General features: G+C 39.4%; 2 protein-coding genes across 2 annotated transcripts; one reads left to right on the top strand and one right to left on the bottom strand.

Moving 5' to 3' along the window:
• Positions 1 to 507: 507 nt before the first annotated feature.
• Positions 508 to 13093, bottom strand: TSGA10 (testis specific 10). Its single transcript, XM_039390551.1, is given in 11 exon segments — positions 508 to 751; positions 4502 to 4622; positions 4937 to 5139; positions 7308 to 7360; positions 7363 to 7421; positions 7423 to 7511; positions 9164 to 9341; positions 9886 to 9989; positions 12137 to 12305; positions 12529 to 12584; positions 13004 to 13093. Coding segments are annotated over 11 exon segments (1233 nt in total). The 3' UTR covers positions 508 to 640.
• A 6001-nt stretch (positions 13094 to 19094) lies between these two features.
• Positions 19095 to 20800, top strand: LIPT1 (lipoyltransferase 1). The gene is made up of 2 exons (XM_027718170.2): positions 19095 to 19151; positions 19380 to 20800. Exon 2 carries the CDS (start codon positions 19607 to 19609, stop codon positions 20726 to 20728), a length of 1122 nt encoding a protein of 373 aa, XP_027573971.1. The 5' UTR covers positions 19095 to 19151; positions 19380 to 19606; the 3' UTR covers positions 20729 to 20800.
• The last annotated feature ends 600 nt before the right edge of the window (positions 20801 to 21400 follow it).

Genomic DNA, 21400 nt, shown 5'->3' with positions numbered 1-21400 from the left:
ACTGGTAATATTTTTTTAATGCATGCTGCCATAAATCTACCAAAAAAGCATGATGCAACAAGCATGCAGCTACCAAATATGAAACTAAGCTGAGACTGAAACTGTCAGGGGAGTAGCTCCATATTGTGGAAGCTCCATTCCACTGATTGTTAAAAAGAAAGCTGGGCTTGCTCCTCCTCAGGATTACAAGTACTTGAAAACTTATAGAATGCATTTATGTTTCTTGTAAAAATGTTCACATATATAGAGTAAAAACTGTTTTGAAAACTAGAAGAAGAAAGACTGGATAATTAAGAGCTTTTATGTAGGAAAGATGAAAATATTTACATATAAACCTTGCGTAAAACAGTGGCCAGTCAAGATTTTCTGTAGCATTATTTCTATTACTGTTTTAAGAATTTTTGACTACAGCATCCTGGTGCAAGTAATTGCTGTTTACTATATACTTTTGATACAATTCAATAAAACAAAAGAAAAGGAATATCATCAAAAGATTATGGTCCTGAATCTTCTTGTAACTTTTCTTGCATAAATGTAATTCCATGGAATTCAGTCAATATTTCAATAAGAAATATCAGAGTTTATGCTTTTATTTTTATTTCCATCCCCAGTGTTTGGAACTTAAATATTGTGGAACCACCTACCCTTCCAGAGACCGATGAGGAGATTGAGGATGGGAATGTTCAGGTGATGATGTTCTTAATGTAGAGCTTAAATGATACAAATTTGTACAATTCTGGCATTGAAGCTTCTGAAGTTCCCTAACAACACAGTATTTTACTATGACAAAGCACTTTTCAAAAAACATTAAAATGTCACTATAAGCTTTTTTTTTCTATTTAAGATTGTCAGCTTTTAAATTTTATTTTATATTAAAAGGAAATGTGGTTTTCATCATATACTTCTCTGAAAGACAGATTAGTGACTCTATTACTCTCTTACTCAGACTTAATTCGACATATCCATTGTCTTAATTTTCTTTGAAAGACAGAAGTTAGCCATGGTTGCTGCACATTAAACTCTAAAATCTGCACAAATTTCCAGGGATGAAGAGCTTAGATTTAAGGTTATTCAAAAGTAAGAACAGTGCTGTTTGTGGTATTCTTGTGTTATTTGAGTTGGCAAGGCCAGTGGACTAGAGTCTGAAGTGCCTGAAACAGATGGATATTTAAGAGATGCTGGACTCCCCAGTAGGAAAGTTGCAAAATGGTAGTCTAGTCATTTTGACTGCTGGGCATGGGGCCTGGATAGTGGATCAATCCATAACTCCTGTATCTGGGTGTATGGGAAGGAAGTATGTGGGATTGGATAATGCACTGGAAAGTTTTGGAGGTACATGCTCATGTGAGATCCTCATTTCAGGCTGTCAGTTGTTTACATAAGGAGAATCTAGTCTGTGTTGGATTGGGAAACTAATAGATAGGGTGGCTACAACAACTCCTGAGTTCCAGTGTGGCTTAGCCATTTCCACACAGCTACCCGTCGAGTGGACCACTGAAGCAGGTCACCAAAACCTGCAGGGGAACGATCAGATCCAGCACCAGCTCATGGAGCTGAATCTCCAGGCAATAAAAGGGCTTGCTCTAGCAAGTGGAGCCCAGTGAGCCATTAGGAATCTCCCAGCCAGCTACCACCATCCCACAACCTGGTGAGGTATCACATACACTGTAAAGTCTATGGAACCAGATTTATCTGCATTGACTGTGAGCCTTACTAGCATTGTTGCTTTTAAGGGCTTTGCTATGTTCATGTTGCACTATCTGTAATGGTAAAGAAGGTGCTGAAAATTGTAGGAAGTCAGAGTACAGCTGCTTGCACTTCTCCCAGGTAACACTGGGAATGAATGTAGAAGCCAAACGGACCAATGGGGAAAGGGAGGTACAAAGGCAGCAAAAATGATGGTCAAGAAACAGAAAGGGATAAAAAGTTCCACAGGTCGTACACCTGAGGCTGTCCAGGGGTACCTGACCTGACAGTCAGTCTCTGTGCTTGGTCACCACAGCAAGGACAAAACAATAAATCAAACCTGTTGTTTCCACAGGAGTCCAAACTGCTTCTGCAGTCAGTAAGATGGGAGGGATGAGAAGGTGCTTTTCCTGACTGGTGAAGAAAAAGCTAGGCAGATGGATCAAGCCTCCTGGTATCACTGTGTTGGTGCTCATTGGTTGCTAACAGTCTTGACACTTCCACCTCTTAACTTCAGGCATTATTTCATTCTGCATCAAGGCAGTAAATCAATACAAGGGGAAGCCGTATGAGGAGCAGCTGCGGTGACTTGGTCTGTTCAGCCTGGAGAAGAGGAAACTGACTGAGGGGAGACCTCATTGCAGTCTACAACTTTCTCATGAGAGGGAGAGGCAGACACTGATCCCTCCTCTGTGGTGACCAGTGACAGGACCCGAGGGAATGGCCTGAAGTTGTGGCAGAGGAGGTTTAGGTTGGATATTAGGAAAAGGTTCTTCAGCCAGAGGGGGGTTGGGCACTGGAACAGGCTCCCCAGGGAAGTAGTCGCAGCACCAAGCCTGACAGAGTTCGAGAAGTGTTTGGATGATATGCTTGGGCACATGGTGTGACTCTTGGGGATGGTCCTGTGCAGGACTAAGGGTTGAAGTCGATGATCCTTGCGAATCCCTTCCAACTTGGCATAGACTGTGATTCTGTGACTAGCTAAGTCAATGTTATAATAAGGATGTCATATACCCACTTCTTTAAACTAACAACAAAACCCCAGTCAGTACTCGCCTCTGTTGCTTCCCTTATATACTATCATGATACCGACTTTAATAATATTTTTCCTATATGGCCAATTTTCTGGTTTTCATTTGCCAGTACCAGAAAAATAGAAGCCAGCTTGGATTTTTAATTCCCTTCCCTGTAAGCAAGAGACAGAGATACCTTCTCTTGCATGACCTTCTGAGAGAAAACAGAAAAGAAATAGAATTCTTGTAATCTTTGCAAGGGCATTGAAGGTCCACTGTTATGATTTTTTTAAAAGGCCAAAGAAGGAAAAAGCTGTGGTCTTTTAAAGAGGGCTAAATCTAATGTCAGCCCCAGATTTTTATATGAGAACATTTCAGTCTTTGCTGTGTAAGACTTCTGCTCACTGCTTTTGCAACTGACTTACAGACAGCTTAATGGAACGTAGATTTGTTTTTTCCAAGGCAATTCAGGTAATTATGTTTGTAATTCTCCAGAAGTAGAAGATAAATTCTCTTCAAGAATGAAAAATGGTGATCTTTGTTTCAGCATAGGCTCAGTCTAATATTTGTTTTTCTAACTAATTGTAAACTAAGTGATTATATTGCAACTGTAAGCAACCATGTGAGTAACGAATTATCCTTGACTAGGAGTAGAGATTAAGTGTGGAGCCTATTGCAACTTTCTGCCAAGTGAACACTTCAAGAAGAAACACTTGCAGTCCCTATCAGGGAATACCCATACACCATGAAATGGATGCATTCACACAGGGGAGGTAGGGAGGTTCTTTTAAAACAAAGGTTCTCCTCTATTAGCATACAGTCTGGCTCATTCTATGCAGCTGGGGAAGCACAAATTATGCCACCTTTTAAACTGACTTCCACATCTAACGCAAAAATTTTGTAGTTTTTGCCCTTGATTCAGGGTAAATGAGAATCCAATTTGAAACTGAATCTGAGAAATTTAAGAAATTCATCTTTAAAAGACCTAACTTCAGGTATAGAGATGCCCCCTCTGAAACCCTTGTCCTTACTTATGAGAGAACAGAATATCAACAAGGTAATTTACTACAGTTGAGACACCTGATTCTCAAACCCGTGCTATAAGCACATCACTCTGCTTCTTTTAACCCTCTGTTTACATACCCCAAAATAAAACCCGACATTGTTCTGTGTTTAACAGATAAGAAACCTATTTAAGACACAAAGACTATGTAGATAAACTAAGTCGTGAAGCAGGACAGGGACCATTCTCTGGTGCTGTGGCCAAATCATATGAAACAGTTTCTACATGTTGTTAGACTATCTTCTTAAAAAATTTAATATAAAATATTTGGCCACATTGCCATTTGGGAACCACCCCTAGCACCTCAAGGAGTACCTGGGAGAATGGGGGTTGGTACAGGCTAAAATCATTCCAGAGGTTATAGAGAACTAGCAGTCTATAAAGCTCTTGTATAAACGACTAGTCACCTTGACTTTCACTATAGGTCTAGACAGGCATCAGTATGAGTGAAGACAGATGAGCATCTTCAAGAAAATCACCCATCCCATCCTAATTCAGGCTATTCCAGAGGGTAGTTGATCTCACTGTCTCATTCTGTTGGCTATACAGGGAACCTATACAACTAATTTAGACAGCATGTATAACAGCTAAACAGACTAAATTTAGTGACATGAATAGTCTCCAAGCACAAAGGAGACATACAGAAAAGCAAACACAAACTTTGCCATTTATCTGACTAATTAGTCTGTCTTAGTACTATATTGCATTTCACCCCAATTAGCTGCAGGAATCACAATACAAAAACATATACTTGCCTTTCAAAGCATTCAGTCTCCAGCAGTCTTTTGGTGATATCCAGTTCTGCCTCAAGCTCAGCTGCTCTATTTCTGAGGTGAGTAAAATCTCGACTCTGCACAGCACTGTGAAGTCCATACACTTTAATTAGATAGCAACTGTAATCCTCCAAGCCAAATACAATTATCCAAAATTAAAAGGGCAGCTATATCGTGCAATTGAGATTAAGAACATTTTTTTGAGCAAAATATAATGCTATGCAGGAAAGTCTATTAGAGTATAGCTGAGGAATCAAAAGCAGGTTTTTGGTATCTTCTGCTATTAAGGTAGCCAGGTACATTGGCCATTTGAAAATGCAGGTAGATATAAAACCATCTCTTTTTATATACCCTTATAAAGAATGAGAACATCTGCAATACTCTCCTAGTCATTTACTCACAGATGATTTTTCTTTAAAGCAAGCTGTTCCTTGAGAAACTGAATTTCAGAGTCTTTCTCTTGCTTTGCTGTCTGTGACTGAAATTCTTTCTCACAATTGGACACAAGCAAAGATTCCAGGTTTTTCATAGATGCTCTTTCATTTCCCACTTGTTTTCTCAGCAGCTCTGTTTCAGAATGGGATGACTCACACTTACTCTGCAGCTAAACAAAGATTTTAAGTTTCAGATGTGTATCTATTAAGCTTAATGGCATTTTATCAGGGTAACCTTTACAAAAAATAAGAAGATAAATATAAAAAAGGAAGTCTGGGATCAATGACAAAATTTGCTTTCACTCCCAGATGGATGATTACTGCTATATTTTCCTAGTTAAAATCCTGTCGGATTTATAAATTCATTCAATGTATATATCTGAATATAAATGTACTTGATAGAAATGACAAAATGCTATGAAATTTATGTATCAATGGATTCTGTAGACAGAATCATTAAAGAACAGGAAGTAAGTTTCACATTTTGTTGAGGCAAGAAACTATTGATTAACTATTTGCATGCAGGAAATAACACCTGATAAAACAAACCACTATCAGCATCATCAGCAGAGTGAGAAGGCACTTAATTTGCTTAAAGAAGCATCAAGAGTAAACTGAGGGGGGAAGGAAAATGAATAAAATACAAAACAAGATATTAAGTATCTACATATCTTGGGGAAATCTATAAAAGAAGAATACCCATAAAATCGAGTATATTTCCCTGCCAAGGGAAAGATGGACATAGCCGAGACATAGCTACATACAAAAAAATAGCATAAGTAAGCTAGTTGCTATTTTCCCTTCGTCTTTGCATGTATGCATTTTAGTCTGTCTAACTGAGTCTGCTTGGGGTGCTGCAAACACTTTTATCTGTATTTTACGCAAGCCTAGTTTACATTACACACAATAATGCTCAGCCAAAGGTCATGGGAAATCTGTGAACTGCCACATCTTAACAAACACCCACCTCTCCAGCACATTCCTCAGAATTTTCAGAGGATAATAATTTTTGTGTTCAAAGAAGGAAGATACTGGTGGAACTCAGATCATAGGCCAACAGGGAGGGGGGAAAGAAAAAAAAAAAGAAAAAAACATTTTTCACTTACCGAAGCAAAGCTCAATTTTTTTCTCTTACCAAACTAAACTGAAAGGTTTCTTCATTCTGAAAGATCCCATTTTCTATGAACTGTCACTCAAAAATCTAGTTCCTTTGCGGAGAAACAGTTTTGATATTCTACATTTGTATTTCAGAACAAAAGAACACTGAAAACTTCAGGTTTAGTTTCCGCTTCTGAATATACATATGCTGCAATCTAGTAATGCAGATTCTGCACTGGAATACTATGTAAAATAAGAGCCCTATCTGAAGGTTATACATGGCTGATGAAAGATTACTGGTTGAAAGATATGGAAAAATTCATGAAAATTCCCCAACTGCAGACTTTTCTCCAGCTCTCCAACTGCATTTCTGCATTTTTCTTTCCCAAAACTATTGCTGTTCTCCACAGTCCCAGCAATCCCCTCCACAGACAATCTCACAAAAGGATCCAGGGAGGCTTAATCATATTAGATCTCATAAAAGTTTCAGATAAATGTCATATGCTGGAACTCTTCCCTATCAAAACAATCACAGAGGATTCCACAAGCATACAAAAGACATCACACACATGTGGCTAGAACACATAACCAACTGTCTAACAGCAGCTTTACCCATGATGGATGCAAAAGGCATAAAGGTTTAAAGAGAATGCTGGAAGCCTGTAAAGAACAAGAAATTATCTCAGCTGGAGCAGAGGATGGACAGGTCAGTGACAGAATCGTACTGAAAATATCTAAATAATCTAGGTATGTATGAACAATTTTTCAAAGTTTATCCAAGCTTAGGTTTTAAAAATTTATCTATCAAATATTAATTTTGTAGTTTTTGTAAAAATCAAGGTCAACAAAAATTTCAAGGGAAATTAAGAAAATATTAAAGATATTAATACTTCATAAAACAGTCAGTCATTTTAAAGTCCATGTCAAGTTTCATTGCTAATAAACAACTCCATCTATTCTGCTCACTTATTGACTAGATGTAAAATGCAAGATATCTTTCATGAAAACAACAAGTAATTTTAAGCCCTGACTTTTGAGTATTCATAGTCAAGCCTTGCAAAGCAGTGTCCTTTTCAAAGAATATACAGCACATAAACTTTGAGGACTAAGCCCCTGCGAAATGCCAAATTAAACATTAAAAAATTGAAAAATCGATCATCCATGATCCCAAAGTATATGTAGATCCCTTAAGTATAACATAAGTTAACATAAACTTGTTTTTCTAATATATTTCACATACCCTTTCTACTTTTTCTGCTGTGGAAGTTAAATGCTAATTTAATCGTTGACTCCATCTAATTTAATGTAAAGTTTTTGTATAGATGTGAGATTTGCAAGTATAGGGACTCTCCCAATGTATATTTTGAAGCTCTCTATCCATTTTCAGAAGAGACTTGCTTAACACAGAAATATGAGACTTGTATGCTGCTTCTGTTGGCAAATGCTACAGTAAAGCAATATCAGATAATCAAAATGCTACTGCAAAAAAATTTACAAAAATCCTACAAAATATCTCTGTGTGAATTTCAAGAGCAGTAATTTATTCTAGAATAAACCATAAAGTTATTTCTTTAAATAACTCCTGTATGTAAAAACTAGAAGAGTTCTTGCTACTGACAGCAAAATTAGCTACTGACATTTTAAACTCTACTCCTAGAATTCTACTCCTTCTACAGAGCTAATAAGGTTGAAAATTCTGCCATGGGTCGCATTTCATTTTCAAATGAGATCCTCTTATTTTAGCAATAAAATGTGGTTTTGAATGTAGATGATCTGTAAATGCTGAGATTCTGTCAGTCATATTTATACTGCTGTCACCTGTAAACTGAGGCATGACTATGAGATGACAGTCACATTAAAGAGGAGTCCACAAGTTAGCAGCAGCAGTTCTGACTAAAAGCATTAAGAATTTCATGAGCTTAAAATTAACTCAACCTAGGATTTTCCTCTTTGAAAAATGCCTGTACTTTGCCCAGTGATACTTGCATTCCTGGTCAGTCACTTTTAACTTCTTAATTTTCAGTGGGTGGCAGAACGGATCTGGGAGATTAGTAGAGCAAAGTGAAAGGTAAAGCACTGTGATTTTCTTGAAGACTTTATTAAAAATTACATCCCAAGAGATGATTGTATGAGGAACATATCACATTAACTCTAGCTCTGTCTTACCTAAGAAAAGCACAAGGAACACAGAGAACTGCTGAACACATTTAAGATTTTTGAACAAAAACCTCTGTGTTTTGTATGTGTGCCTTGCAAGTAACTGCTATGAAACTGAATATGACATCTGGAATTCTGATCCAATATGTTGACACAGTTTTCATGAAGAGGCCTGTTTACTCCTGTATTTAATAGCAGGTGTATGGGGTGGAATTAGAAGGATAAAATATCTTCTGGTTTGAGGCTTTCTGGACAAACTAGGACCATGTGCCATTTTTATTATTTTTTAAAAGAAAAGTCAAAATCTGCCACACAATCTTCCTGTGGCGTTGCTGTTCTGTTATTGTTACATTCTCATCCGCTTTCTGACAGCAACAGTTGGGTTCTCTTGAGTATCTAATGTGCTTAAGTAGCCCTCGGTAGCTTATATGATATTCATGAAGGACAGGTGATCTGCAACTAAAACTGGGAAAACCCCAAACCACGTGTATATGTTTGCAGAATATTTCCAAAGCCGTGCTGTGAATTTCTGTAAGTTCTTCAGTTCTTCTTTTCAAGTGGGAAGAGGCTCTTTGGGACACCTAAAAGAAGGTTGAAAAGCTGGAAGCAAGAAGAGCAGGGACAGGAACATAATAGGTGACAAAGCACTAGATACGTTTCAGGTATGCTGTGGAATTGTATGTGACTTTATGCCTTCGGTGATTCCAAATATAAGAGCATTTTACTTTTTGTTTTCCTTGAAATTTGCTATTATTTTCCAAGATCTCTTTTCCCAAGTGTGACTAGTGAAGATCTAATCATATTATTATATAAAGTTAAAACCCATACAGTTCATGGCAGCAAATCTCTCTAAAACATAAGAATTTGCATTAAACAGAACTTAAAAATACTACCAGACCATTTCAAGGCTGAACTATGGAAAGAAAGGTTTCAACTCACTTGCTCCATCTGTGTTCCAAGGGACTCTATTTTCTCTTTCAACCTGATCAGTGCCAGTCTAACAGAGGAAAAGCCTGCTTCTGCTTGACGGCATTTTGCTTCCCAACTTTCTCTTTGTTCACAGGCCTTGTGGTAATTCTCCAAGAGCTCACAGTTCTTTCTCTCCTAACACATAAAGCTTGTTTATTTAATAATTTACAGTGGGCTCCACAAAATAGGGATAGCTATAGATCTACAGGTATGGTATTGGATATTCTATTTCCACTGAAAATTTAGCCTCTTAGCCAAAACATTGAGACACTTTTTAAGAACCAGAGTTTTGTTCAAGAAGACTACATTTTATGAACAAAAGACATCTGTTAAAAGTGTCTAGGTTAATGTTAGAAATACAAGGTATAGCAATGTAGCACAATAATATTTTTTTTACTTTAATCCCAGAGTTCAAAGCCTCTGTATTACTCACTGTCTAAATTTATAAGTTTAATAAACACACAGACACATGAGTGTATATATATAGAAGCACAATGAAATATATTGCATTGATTGTGTACTGCAAAAATAGCCACGAAAATGTGTCCAAGCTAATAAAACCAAATTAATAGAATGCAAATAAGTTTTGGCTAGGAAGCAAATTTTTCCGTGGAGATATCGTTAAAATTTTATTTTTAGTTAAAAAAAACCAGCTTTTACTAATAGTTTTAATTTATATACTCATCTTAGACTTCAGTACATTCTTCAGCCTGACAGTATCTGTGTTTGAATCCTGGGCCTTCAACTTCATATAATCAAGCTTGTTTTGGTACTTTGCTAGTTTTTTATGTAGTACCTATGAAGAAAGTTTCTTTTCATGAGGTTAGAGCATACTGCTTATACCTTTACAAAAAACCAGAAAAATAGTGTGTACCTAAGGTCCATGGCTTTATTAACTGGTTTTTAAAAGACTATATAAAATCTAAATTATTTGTACTTCTATACACCAAATTTTTCACTTGTCAAAAGTAATTTGTTTCTTTGACTTATAAATAATGCGAAATCTTCCTAAGAAGAAAAATGTCTATAAAGAAATGAAGCATTTAAGAAGAAAAATACAGATGGTTTACTTAGCAGCCAAATTGTCATAAAACAATTTAAGAAGTAGAGCTCAGTTAGCTCCCTTTTTTTAAACATTCTAGTCTTTTAAAAGCCCACATTTTAAAAAGAAGACAGATAAAAATTTTAATTAAGTGGTCTAATTATTTATTCATTGCTTATATCTTAATTAATTAAGTGCTTATCTCCTAATCAGGAAAAATAAAGCCAGAAGTATTAGAAGGACACACAGAGAATTTCTGGCAACTATTGCTTGAGAAAGAGAACAGAACGAGGAAAAAAAAATGCAGAAAGGCTGTCTTGAACTGCACTGTTCAGAAACTTTTTCTTTCATATAAAATTACTAGGAAAACATTCATCTGCAAGAACTGGGGGCAAGTGTGTGCGTGGGGGTGATGTGGTGTGTAGAAGGGTATGAAGAAACTCCTGTTCCTGTTGCAGAAGGGCTGTGAGTTGCTGAGAAGGGTGCTCTGAAAATCTGTCAACTTTTCCAGTTAAGCTCAAATGTAGAAACGAGAACGCTACTTTAAATACATGGAGTAACACCTCAATTAATGGAATAATCTAGAGGAGCCAATACACATTATAGAGGCAGGCCTTTCAAAAGCACTTGATCGTGTAAGACTGAGATTTTTGTTTCTAACTTTTTCTACAAGCATCCAGGCATTGCAAAGAAAACCATGAAGTTTTCAAAAGCAGCTAGGAGCAACAGGAGGCATCATCAGTATCAGCTGTGCTTCTGAGAGAAGGTGAAGCATAGTGATTCCCTGGAGAATCTTTGGTGGTTAAAGCTGCTTCAAACCTTGCCTTTTCTTGGATACTCAGGGAGGGCACCAAAGTGAAACAGGTACGATGTTTGAGAGAAGTTATTTAGAAGGCAAGTTGTCTCACCTAATTTTTGCAGCAAAGAATTAGGCACCAATCTAAAGTCATTAGCTACACTGCCTCTTCAGTGAAGGGAGAGAGGCAGGTAATATTAATTACTTTAAAAACTGGAATGGGATGAATCTCCTGGAGGAATTTTCTTCACTTAAAAGGGAGCCTTAATGACTTAAAGCTTTTATATACTCAGGATCAGGTGCAGTTAATTTGCTCCTTTCAAACTAAATAGCACTTCTAGAGGAAGAGAAAACCAGGTGAGCAGTAGACTAAGTGCAGAGAAGAAAGATCAAGTATCAGAAAACCTAAATGAAGGCAAGAAGCTGAAGAAAAAGAAGAAAACAAGAACATTACATAGGGATGAACTACTACAGGTATTAAGCTTAATTTCTAGCTGCTTGGAAAATGTTGGTGCAGGAGTATTATGTGTACATGAGATGGCACTTTAAATATTTTAATTACTTCCACTAGGAACTGCACAGAGATAATTAACACAGTAGACAATGTAAGGTTGTATTACAACAAACTATTTCCATTATCTTTTATCCAAAAGCCACTTTTAAGGAAACATACATCAATAAAATGCTATTAATAACATTTAGAACCTTGTTAAAATGTGTAATGTTTTACATTATTAGCAGGTGAAAGTAACAAGCTTTTAAGTACTCTAGACCGGTCACAGCACAGTATAAGGAACACTCACTGCTTCCTTTATAGTACTTTTCCATACAAGTGATAGTTACAGCTGGCACATTGTTTTTACTTTAGGATCAGAAAAAAACATTAATTAGCTGTTCCTCAAGATAAATATCTAAACCATTACATAAGAATAGCTGGTTCTCTTCATACAAGTGAGCTGAGCAATAAAGGAAAAATCAGAGTTTGAAACACAATCTTAAAGCTAGTTTGCAGATTTACTTCAAATGAGGACCCACCAATTTCCTGTGCTACTTGAAAAAGGCACCATTTTTTCTTTTTAGTCAAGGGTTCTTGGTACAAACATACCTGAATTTCTTGCTTAATATTAGAGAGATGCTCCTGTAACCTGTCATTCTCCTGAGCTAATGATACTCTGTTCTTGTTGGTCTGTGTGAGTTCTTTGTTGGTTTCTTATAGCTGTTGATGCAAACTGGTGATATCCTCCTCACAGATGGAGAGCACTTCAGCAGATGTCCTATGCAGCAAATAAAAAATTCTTCAGGTATGACACTACTGCCCAGTCGAATACAAATGACAGCTTTTCCAGTGGTTAAGTTTTCAAGTCAGGAAAGAAAGCTGTAACATTTTGATATTAATTTGAGTAAAAGAAATTTCTACATTAGTACATCCTATGATTCATTTTTTTATTTAATGCTATAAATTAATCACAATTTGATAATAATGTTGACATTTCTTACTTTGTGGAATGCTCCAACTCAGAAATCAGAATCTTGAAATCTGAAATTATTTTCTCCTGGAAAAGAAATACAGAATTAAAATAAACCTCTCACCACTCTTCAGTATAAATGGAAGAAAAAAATTGAGCAAGATTATTTATATCTCTTTTTATTCAACTAGCTGATTATTTTAACTATTTAATGCAAAATCCAGCGTGCCTGTAGCAAATGTGGATAGAGCCTTCCCAAATCTTCGTTCGCGAAGCCTAGCCATGATGATGATGAATGCAAAATGGATTGTGATTTTCCAAGCTTCATCATGTACTATTTAGATTTGAAAATTCTTTTCTTTTTTTTAATTTGGGAAACAAAAGAACAAATGATATCTGAGTGAAAGCCCTGGCTGGTCTGGATGGTTGTGAAGGCCTGTTAGAAATCCTGATTCCAACTCTGCCCCCCGAAAGAAAAGCTGTCCATATAACCCTTACATTCTCACAGTATTAAGAATGTAAGGGTTATATGGACCCAGGGCTGACACATTCTTGAGGGAACTGGTGGATGAAGTGGCTAAGCCACTATCTGTCATATTTGAGAAGTTGTGGCAATCTGGTGAAGTTCCCACTGAATGGAAAAAAGAAAGCATAAATTCCCCATTTTTAAAAAGGGAAATAAGCAAGACCCAGGGAACTGCAGGCCAGACAGTCTCACTTCGGTACCTTGGCAAGATCATGGAGCAGATCCTCCTGGAAACTATGCTAAAGCACATGGAAAATAAGGAAGTGACTGGTGACAGCCAACACGTCCTTCCCTAAGGACAAATCGTGCCTGACAAATTTGGTGGCCTTCTACATAGGGGTTACAGCAGTGGTGGATGAGGGAAGTGCAACTGATGTCATCTAGCCAGACATGCAAAGCATTTGACACTGTCCCGCACAAGATCTCTGTCTCTAATCTGGAGAGAGGTGGATTTGACAGATGGACCATTTGGTGGATAAGGAATGGGTTGGATGGTTGGACTCAAAGTGTTGTCACTCAGCATCCAAGTGGAGACCAGTGGTGTTCCTCAGTGATCAGTGTTGGGACTGGTGCTGTTGAACATCTTCATTGGTGATATGGACACAGACCGAGTGAAGAAAGGATCAAGAGCAGCCCTGGGGAGAAGAACTTGGGGGATTTGGGGGCGTTTGAGGGTGGGAAGCTAAACCTGACCTGGCAATGTGTGCTGTCAGACCAGAAAGCCAACCACGTCCTGGGCTGCATCAAAAGCAGCGTGACCAGCAGTTTGAAGGAGGTGATGCTCCCCCTCCACTCTACCCTCATGAGACCCCACCTGAAGCACTGCATCCAGCTCTGAGACCCCCAACTCAAGAAAGACACTGACCTGTTGGAACAAGCCCCAAGGAGGGCCACGAAGATGATCACAGGGATGGAGCACCTCTCCTATGAAGTCAGGCTGAGAGAGTTTGGGACTGTTCAGCCTGGAGAAGAGAAGAATCTGGGGAGACCTTACAGCACCTTCCAGTACCTAAAGGTGGCCAACAAGAGAAATGGGGAGGGACTTTTCACAAGTGCATGTAGTGATAGGACAAGGGGGAATGACCTAAAACTGAAGGAGAGCAGGTTTAGATTAGATATTAGGAAGAAATTCTTGACTGTGAGGGTGGTGAAACACTGGAACAGGTTGCCCAGAGAGGCTGTGGACTCCCCATCCCTGGAAGTGTTCAAGACCAGGCTGGATGGAGCTCTGAGCAACCTGACCTAGTGGAAGGTGTCCCTGCCCACGGCCAGGGGTTGGAACTAAATGGTCCTTAAGGTTCCTTCTGACCCATCCATAACTCTGTGTTTTCCTTGAGCCGGGGTTCTATGGGACAGAAGCCAAGCAGCTGTGATGAACATACCAACTTCTGGTACAGTACCAGCATAACATCTTACCTAAACAGCTGTGTGCAGCAGGCATGCAGTCTCTGCACTTTTATGCTCTTAAATCTTGCTTTCAAAGATTATCATAATCCTCGTTTTCCCCACAGGTGTATCTGACTGAAATTCTAGAGGCAAAACAAAATCAGAGGTTAGAAAAAATCCTAAAAATTATTTAAAAAAAAGATGCATTGTAAAATCTTGTACAAAGTTATCAGTAAAAGCATTTTCCCCATTAATTCTTATATAAATATTTATAAACACTCCCTTCAAAGAAATTTTAATTATTTCTCTACTTGGTTTCATCTTGGGAGGTTTTTGAATAACTCTTATCTATGAAAATTCAACTTTCAGTATCAAGTTTATGACTTAGAGCACAGTTCCTCAATAAACATTACTAAAGTCAAGAAAAGGTGTTCATATTTCTTTTTGGTTTTAAGTACAAACGAATACTGAGTGACCAGTTGCTGCTATACCTTTTTGAATGGCTTTTTCGTTGGGGGAGGGAGTTAAGCTAAGCTTCTCCTTAAGTGACACAACATTTTCTCCACACCTTGACAGATAAAAAGATGACTTCCTCAAATAATACTTCAATTCTTAATGGCTATTTGGAGATGGAAACAGGGAGGTGGGTGGGCATAATAAATTGGCATTCTTGGGCAATACCACCTCCCATTGTTGGTTTGAGTGGAATTCTTCAGTTTTAGAGCACCTTTAACACAAACCTCCCATCTGCACACAAGTGGCGTAGGCCTCATCCGTGATTAATGTGAAAGCCTCAGAGGAAGGCAGGGAAAGGCAGCACAAGCAATGCTTACAGGTCAGAAGACTTCAGAGACAAAGCCAAGCAGCCAGGTCTCGTTAATCCAGCCCCAGGAGAGAGATGGGTATTCTGAAACTGCCACAGCTGATCAACTGGGACTGACTGTGAGCTCAGGCAGCTCAGCTGAACACCTCTGCTCTAATTAGGTTCATCTCTTTCAGAAACTAATATCCAAGGAGACACGTTTACAGATGAAAACTCCAGCAATTGCAATACAATCTCTCTGGCTTGACAAGAACAAAACAAGTGCTAGATAAGACTGATTTAATATTGTGAAAATAGCCTTCTTTTAGTTAAATCTTATCTTGTATCCAAAACCCATCTAATCTGCATATGTATTTGTAAGATTATGTGCCAGTTGTATCTTCCAGAATAAATATCACCCTTAACATCACACTTGTTTCTTGACAGTGTCAAGCATTAGCTTCACACGTATGATAAAACACCAGTCTGAACTCATTCCCCATTTTTAATGCCAGGATTGACATATTAACTGGTTTGCAGACATTGTAAAGTTAAAATGTCAGGGTATTACAAGGCTAATTGTGCTTTTCTTTATTCCATCAACAAAATCATATGAGAGAGACTACTTCTTACATCTTCTTATGTCCAAGATAGCAGTTCTTATTTACAGTACCTCTAGCTGCATATCTCTTCTTGGAATAGCACAGACAGGGACAGGAAGATTGGTGCCTTTGAAGAAAGTGATGTGAAAAGGGTAAGGGGACCATGTGAGTCCTCTGACTCCTATTGCCTGCTTCTGTCGGGCATGGATATAAAGAGTCTTGGAAAGAGGCTGCCTTAGGTCGTCCCAAAGTCAAGCTGAGAAATCCGATGAAACGCACTCTCTTCCCTGTTAGCCACTAGAACAGGTTTTATATTCTGCAGACAGTGTCAGGTGAATGATGGGGGGTTTTGGCAAGCAACCACTATAAAGCACTCATGAACAGAGCTCACCTTTTCAGATATTAGGTGTGAGTAACACCTCAGAAATACAATCCTCACCCAAAGAGAAGAAATTGGAAGATTTTAACTTCCAGAAAAAGAGCAAGAGAAACAAGTGTCTTTCTTTTCCTCACCCCATTCTGGATTTATTGTAAGTCTTTCTTTTGGATTTTGGTATGGTGGAGACCATCAGAGACTCTGCATTATCATGTTTATCTCCAAAAGAGATGCGAAAAGAGCATTTCAGGTTTTCATAACTTTAATTATGAAGAATAATAAGAATTTTATTATGAAGAATAAAAAATTATTCTTTATGAAAGTTCATTTTAGGTGTGAAATTAGACATTTTTAATTAGTTTTGCTCTGGTATGTCTAAGGTATCCTCTAAGAGACATATGGTGAGTTCTCTCTTCCATGTTTATGCGGGTTAATGTTGTGCACAGCAGTTACTGTGCTTTTTGTATACCAAACAACACATTCTTGATCAAAGAAGAAATGAAATTCATACACAGGATTGTTTTCAAAAGCAAAAATAACAATTGCTGTATTTTGTAGATGTGATTTATACACTAGTAGTTGAGACATAAAAAATGTATTTAAAAGTCCAATCCAGAAGAAATAAATAAATAAATCATGGTGTGCATTTAGAAATTCGTATTTTTTGCTTATTGTCAGAATATTTACAATTATCTTGCTGGGTTTGTCTTCAACAATAGCCACTTTTTGGGAAAGGCATTTATTGTTCATGTGTATTTACCCTTCAGCATATCAGAAACAGACCCTTGATGTTTTTACCTGTCCACCTAGTATTCTGCACACTTTACTTTTTTTTAGCACATTGTGCTTCTAACTATGGAAACATTTTTTAACTAGAAAAACACGTAGTGTAACAGCTCAAAGTAGGTTTTTAGTGTCACCTTGTGGCAAAATGACACATTGCAAATTTCCAAGAATCAATTGCCAAAATGGAAACAAATGGTCCCACATTTTGTTTGGTTTTTTGTAACATCAGAAGTCTTACAAGATGCATTTCCCTACTTCTGACCAGTGTCACAGTGTACGGGTTCACTTCTGCATTTTGCCAACTACTTCCAAAGTTGATTTTCCAATATTCAGAAGTACACATGCCTTTTGCCCTGTGCATTACTGAATAGCTCACCCCAGTGAAAAGTTATCACCAGTCTAATTTAGCAAGAAGTTATGTCTATTGCAAATCACTTAGAATAATTCACAACTTTTTTTTTTTTTTTAATATGACAATACAATGTTCCAAGTGCTGGGACAAACATTAAATCAAGATTCTTTTAGAGTCTGTTTCTCCCACTAATCACCTCCAGCACACATGTGGTGATGGTTTCTTACTTTTTATTTGCCCTACTACACCCACACAGCCCTTTTAAGTGTTTGGTAAGGACTGTCATGCTCTTAATTAATCAGTCCTTCAGTAGGAAATAACCCCAAACTTATGTCTTTAATCTTGGAAGTTATTCATCCTTATCCACCTTCTTTTCTCCTTCACCTTTCAGGGAATATAGTTGTTCTGATACTGTTCGTTCAACTAGAAGGTTAAGGCAATTCAGGCCACATCATAAACAGTTTTCTTTACTAGAAAAGCAAATACAGGAGCACCCAGTTACACATCCAAAGCCAAACTGCTTCCTCAAGTAATCTCACTGTTTCACCTGAATATCAATTTGGCATTTGAAAGTCATCTATTCCCAAAACTAGAAAAAAGAAAAATTACTTAGCCCTAACTACCTGTTCAAGAGGGATAGCCTATGTGAATTCTCACAACCCACTGTATCAACTTTTCTCTCTCCAGTTCCTTCATGTCTTGGTACTCCTATATTAAGGCAGAGAGGAAGACAAAAGCATGCAATGTATCCTTTATAAATACACATACACCAGAAAGAGATATACAACACATATTTGCCCATAGGGATACTACTGCAGTTAAAAAAGTTCAGCTAGCATTGAACATTGTCCCACAGTGTATGCTTAAATACAGACAAGAGCTCTTGATAGTTAAGGTCTGGTAGACTTTAAGAATGGCTTAAACCAATGCAAATCTGGAGACAACTTGCTGCGTGAAATACATCTACAGTTACTTAGTTTTTGATCACTTCCAGCTTGTTAATGAATTACACTATCAACATTTAGTTTCCATATCTTCCTAAATCCCATGGAGAGTTTCTGCGTATTTCACAAGCCTCTATACATTTGTATTAAATCCTTCAGCCTCCTTGTGAACCCGTGAAAGCTGCTAGCACCCACAACAACCCGTGGAGAGAAATTGCGCAGCTGGGTCTTGCAAGAAGAATCATCCATTTTATCCGTTGTGCACTGGCCTCTTGTTGGCATGACCCTGTAAGTATTACTGACAATGCCTGTAAGTATCTGAAGGGAGGATGCCAAGAGGATGGAGCCAGGCTCTTCTCAGTGGTGCCCAGCAATAGGACAAGAGGCAACAGGCAGAAACTGATGCACAGAAAATTCCGCCTGAATATGGGGAAGAATTTCTTTATTGTATGGGTGACTGTGCACTGAAACAGATTGCCCGGAGAGGTTGTGGAGTCTCCCTCGCTCAGATATTCAGACCCGTCTGGGCACAATCCTGTACCACGTGCTCTAGGATGACCCTGCCTGAGCAGGGAGGTTGGTCCAGGTGACCCAGTGTGGTCCCTTCCAACCTTTCCCATTCAGTGATTCTGTGACCCGATCATTCCCGCTTTTTCCCAGCTGCCTCCCACTGCACAGTGCCATGGCTGCGCTGCGACAGGCAGGACATCAGCAGTCCCTGAGCGGCAGGAGCCCGCTTACAGCTCTCCGCCCTCATCCCTTCCCCAGCTCCACGGCGGGGCAGCGCCCGCCCCCAGCACCTCTCACCCGGGAAGCGGAAGGCGCTCCGGAGGCCACCGGCTCCAAGGAGCCCGCGGGAGCAGGGGCTGCGTTCCCCGCCGTGAGTAGCGCAGGGGTGGCCGGCGGGACGCGGGGGCGGCGGCGGGCGAGGGGCGCAGCGCCTCGGAGCAGCCGCCGGGGCCGAGGGGACACCGCGCCAGGAGCCCCGCGGGAAAAAAAAGCCAAAAAACCCCTAACAAAGCTAGACTACGCGAAGTAAAACCGCATTAGGAAGGCTCTGTTGAGTGAGGGGAAAATACACATTCCGTCTCTTCCTTTGGTCTTTTAGGCACCAGGGACTGCGAGGAGCAGCTACTCTGACACCCCCGGATGTTTTCAGGAAGCTCCCGATAGGGCCTGAGCGGCATCACCCGGAGGAGTACCATGCCTTGGAACTGGCATGCTGCCGTGGGAGGAGCATGACTGCGTCATGCCTGCCTCTAGCATTTCATTTCTGCCGCATCCAGCTTTAGCAGAGTGGATATTCCTTCCATCCGCTGTCCAATTATTAAAAACATGGTACTCCAGCCATCGTTAAAGAACTGCTTTCGGCTGTCCTGCGTCCTCAGGACTCCAAAAGCTGGCTTCAGGAGCACAGCCAGTGAAGCCCTCATTATCCAGTCTGTTTCTAATGACGTTTACCAAAATCTAGCTGTGGAAGACTGGATCCACGACCACATGGATTTAGAGAAGCGACAGGTCCTTTTCCTTTGGAGAAACTCCCCTGCTGTGGTAATAGGGAGACATCAGAATCCCTGGCAAGAATGCAACCTCAGGCTGTTGAGGCAAAAAAATATAAAACTAGCCAGGAGAAGAAGTGGAGGAGGGACAGTTTACCATGACCTCGGTAATATCAATTTGACTTTCTTCACAACTAGAAAAAAATACGAGCGAATGGAAAACCTGAAACTGGTTGTTAAGGCACTGAAAGCCTTGCGCCCCCAGTTAGACATACATGTCACTGACAGATATGACATCTTGCTAGATAGGCACTACAAAATCTCAGGTACTGCTGCAAAGCTGGGAGGGACAAGTGCTTATCACCACTGTACCTTACTCTGTAATGCAGATAAGTTTGTTTTATCTTCTGTGCTAAAAAGTCCTTATAAAGGGCTAAAGAGCAATGCCACTCCTAGTGTGCCTGCCTCGGTGAAAAATCTCTTTGAAGAGGATCCTAGTTTAACTTCTGAGATGCTCCTGGATGCCATTGCTAAGGAATATGCTACACAACACCAAATAGATCATCATATCACCTTAATAAACCCAGCTGATGAGACTCTGCTTCCTGGAATTAATAATAAAACTAAAGAACTACAAACCTGGGAGTGGGTGTACGGAAAGACACCAAAGTTCAGCGTTAGCACTTGTCTTAACATGGCCTATAAAGATTCTGTTCTTGACATTAAAGTAAATATGGATGTAAAGCATGGAAGGATTGAAGTCTGTAACATTGATCTGCCGGAGCAGTGGCTGCCACCAGCACTGTACAGCAAACTGGTCAAGAGCCTTACTGGCAGTAAGTTTTGCCCAAACGAAACCACAACACTAGTGACAACATTGCTAAGAGTGTGCCCACAAGATGACGAGTTGCACAGCAGGTGGAATCTACTATGTGAGAATATGATAATGCTAATGTGACTTGCATTTTGAAAATGTAAGTTAAACTTCTGTTGCTTTTTTATTTAATGTATTAAAAACAAAATTAAAGCTGAATTTTTCTCTTACTAGTCAAACTGTTCAATCTTGTGCTTTTGTTTAATATTACAATTAAATTTCACACTGCCTGCACCCGATGTTCCCAAACTGTAGGATGTAAGCCACTGCTGACAAGACATCATTGCTGCTTAAATCACAGAAAATGGTGGGGGCATCCCAAATTGGCCCTGTAGGAGAGGAGGTACAAATGGCTGGCAGAGATGGGATGGGGTAGGTGAAAACCGGTGCTTTGCTGCTGCACTGGATGCCCCAGCCTGCACCCTGTTCCTTGGGGATTGTAGTCCAAAGGCTGTGTCTCAGCCCCTGAACTGTGTGGAGACGGATGTCCCCTGGTTCCTGGTTGAAAGTCCTTTCTTGCAGAATTCTGGTGCCACTGTGCCTCCACTGTACAAGCATGGTATGTATGCTGAACTCACTGCTGTGTAATGAATCACTTTGACAGTTCCACCCTGGATTAGGGCTTTTTTGTCCATGCATGTGCAAGAGCAGGCAAAGGATTAGGAAATTCAGTGGGGGGGGTTGTGTGATGAGGGCAGGAGAGCTGTGCCTCCTTTGTTCCTACACTGCCCGGCAGGAAGCTGGGAGTCCCTGCTG

The sequence above is a fragment of the Pipra filicauda genome, unplaced genomic scaffold (assembly GCF_003945595.2).
Source record: "Pipra filicauda isolate LSUMZ 115617 unplaced genomic scaffold, ASM394559v2 scaffold83_size3615187_pilon, whole genome shotgun sequence".
Classification (NCBI taxonomy): Eukaryota; Metazoa; Chordata; class Aves; order Passeriformes; family Pipridae; genus Pipra; species Pipra filicauda.
This window is presented reverse-complemented; position numbering and strand designations above follow the sequence as displayed.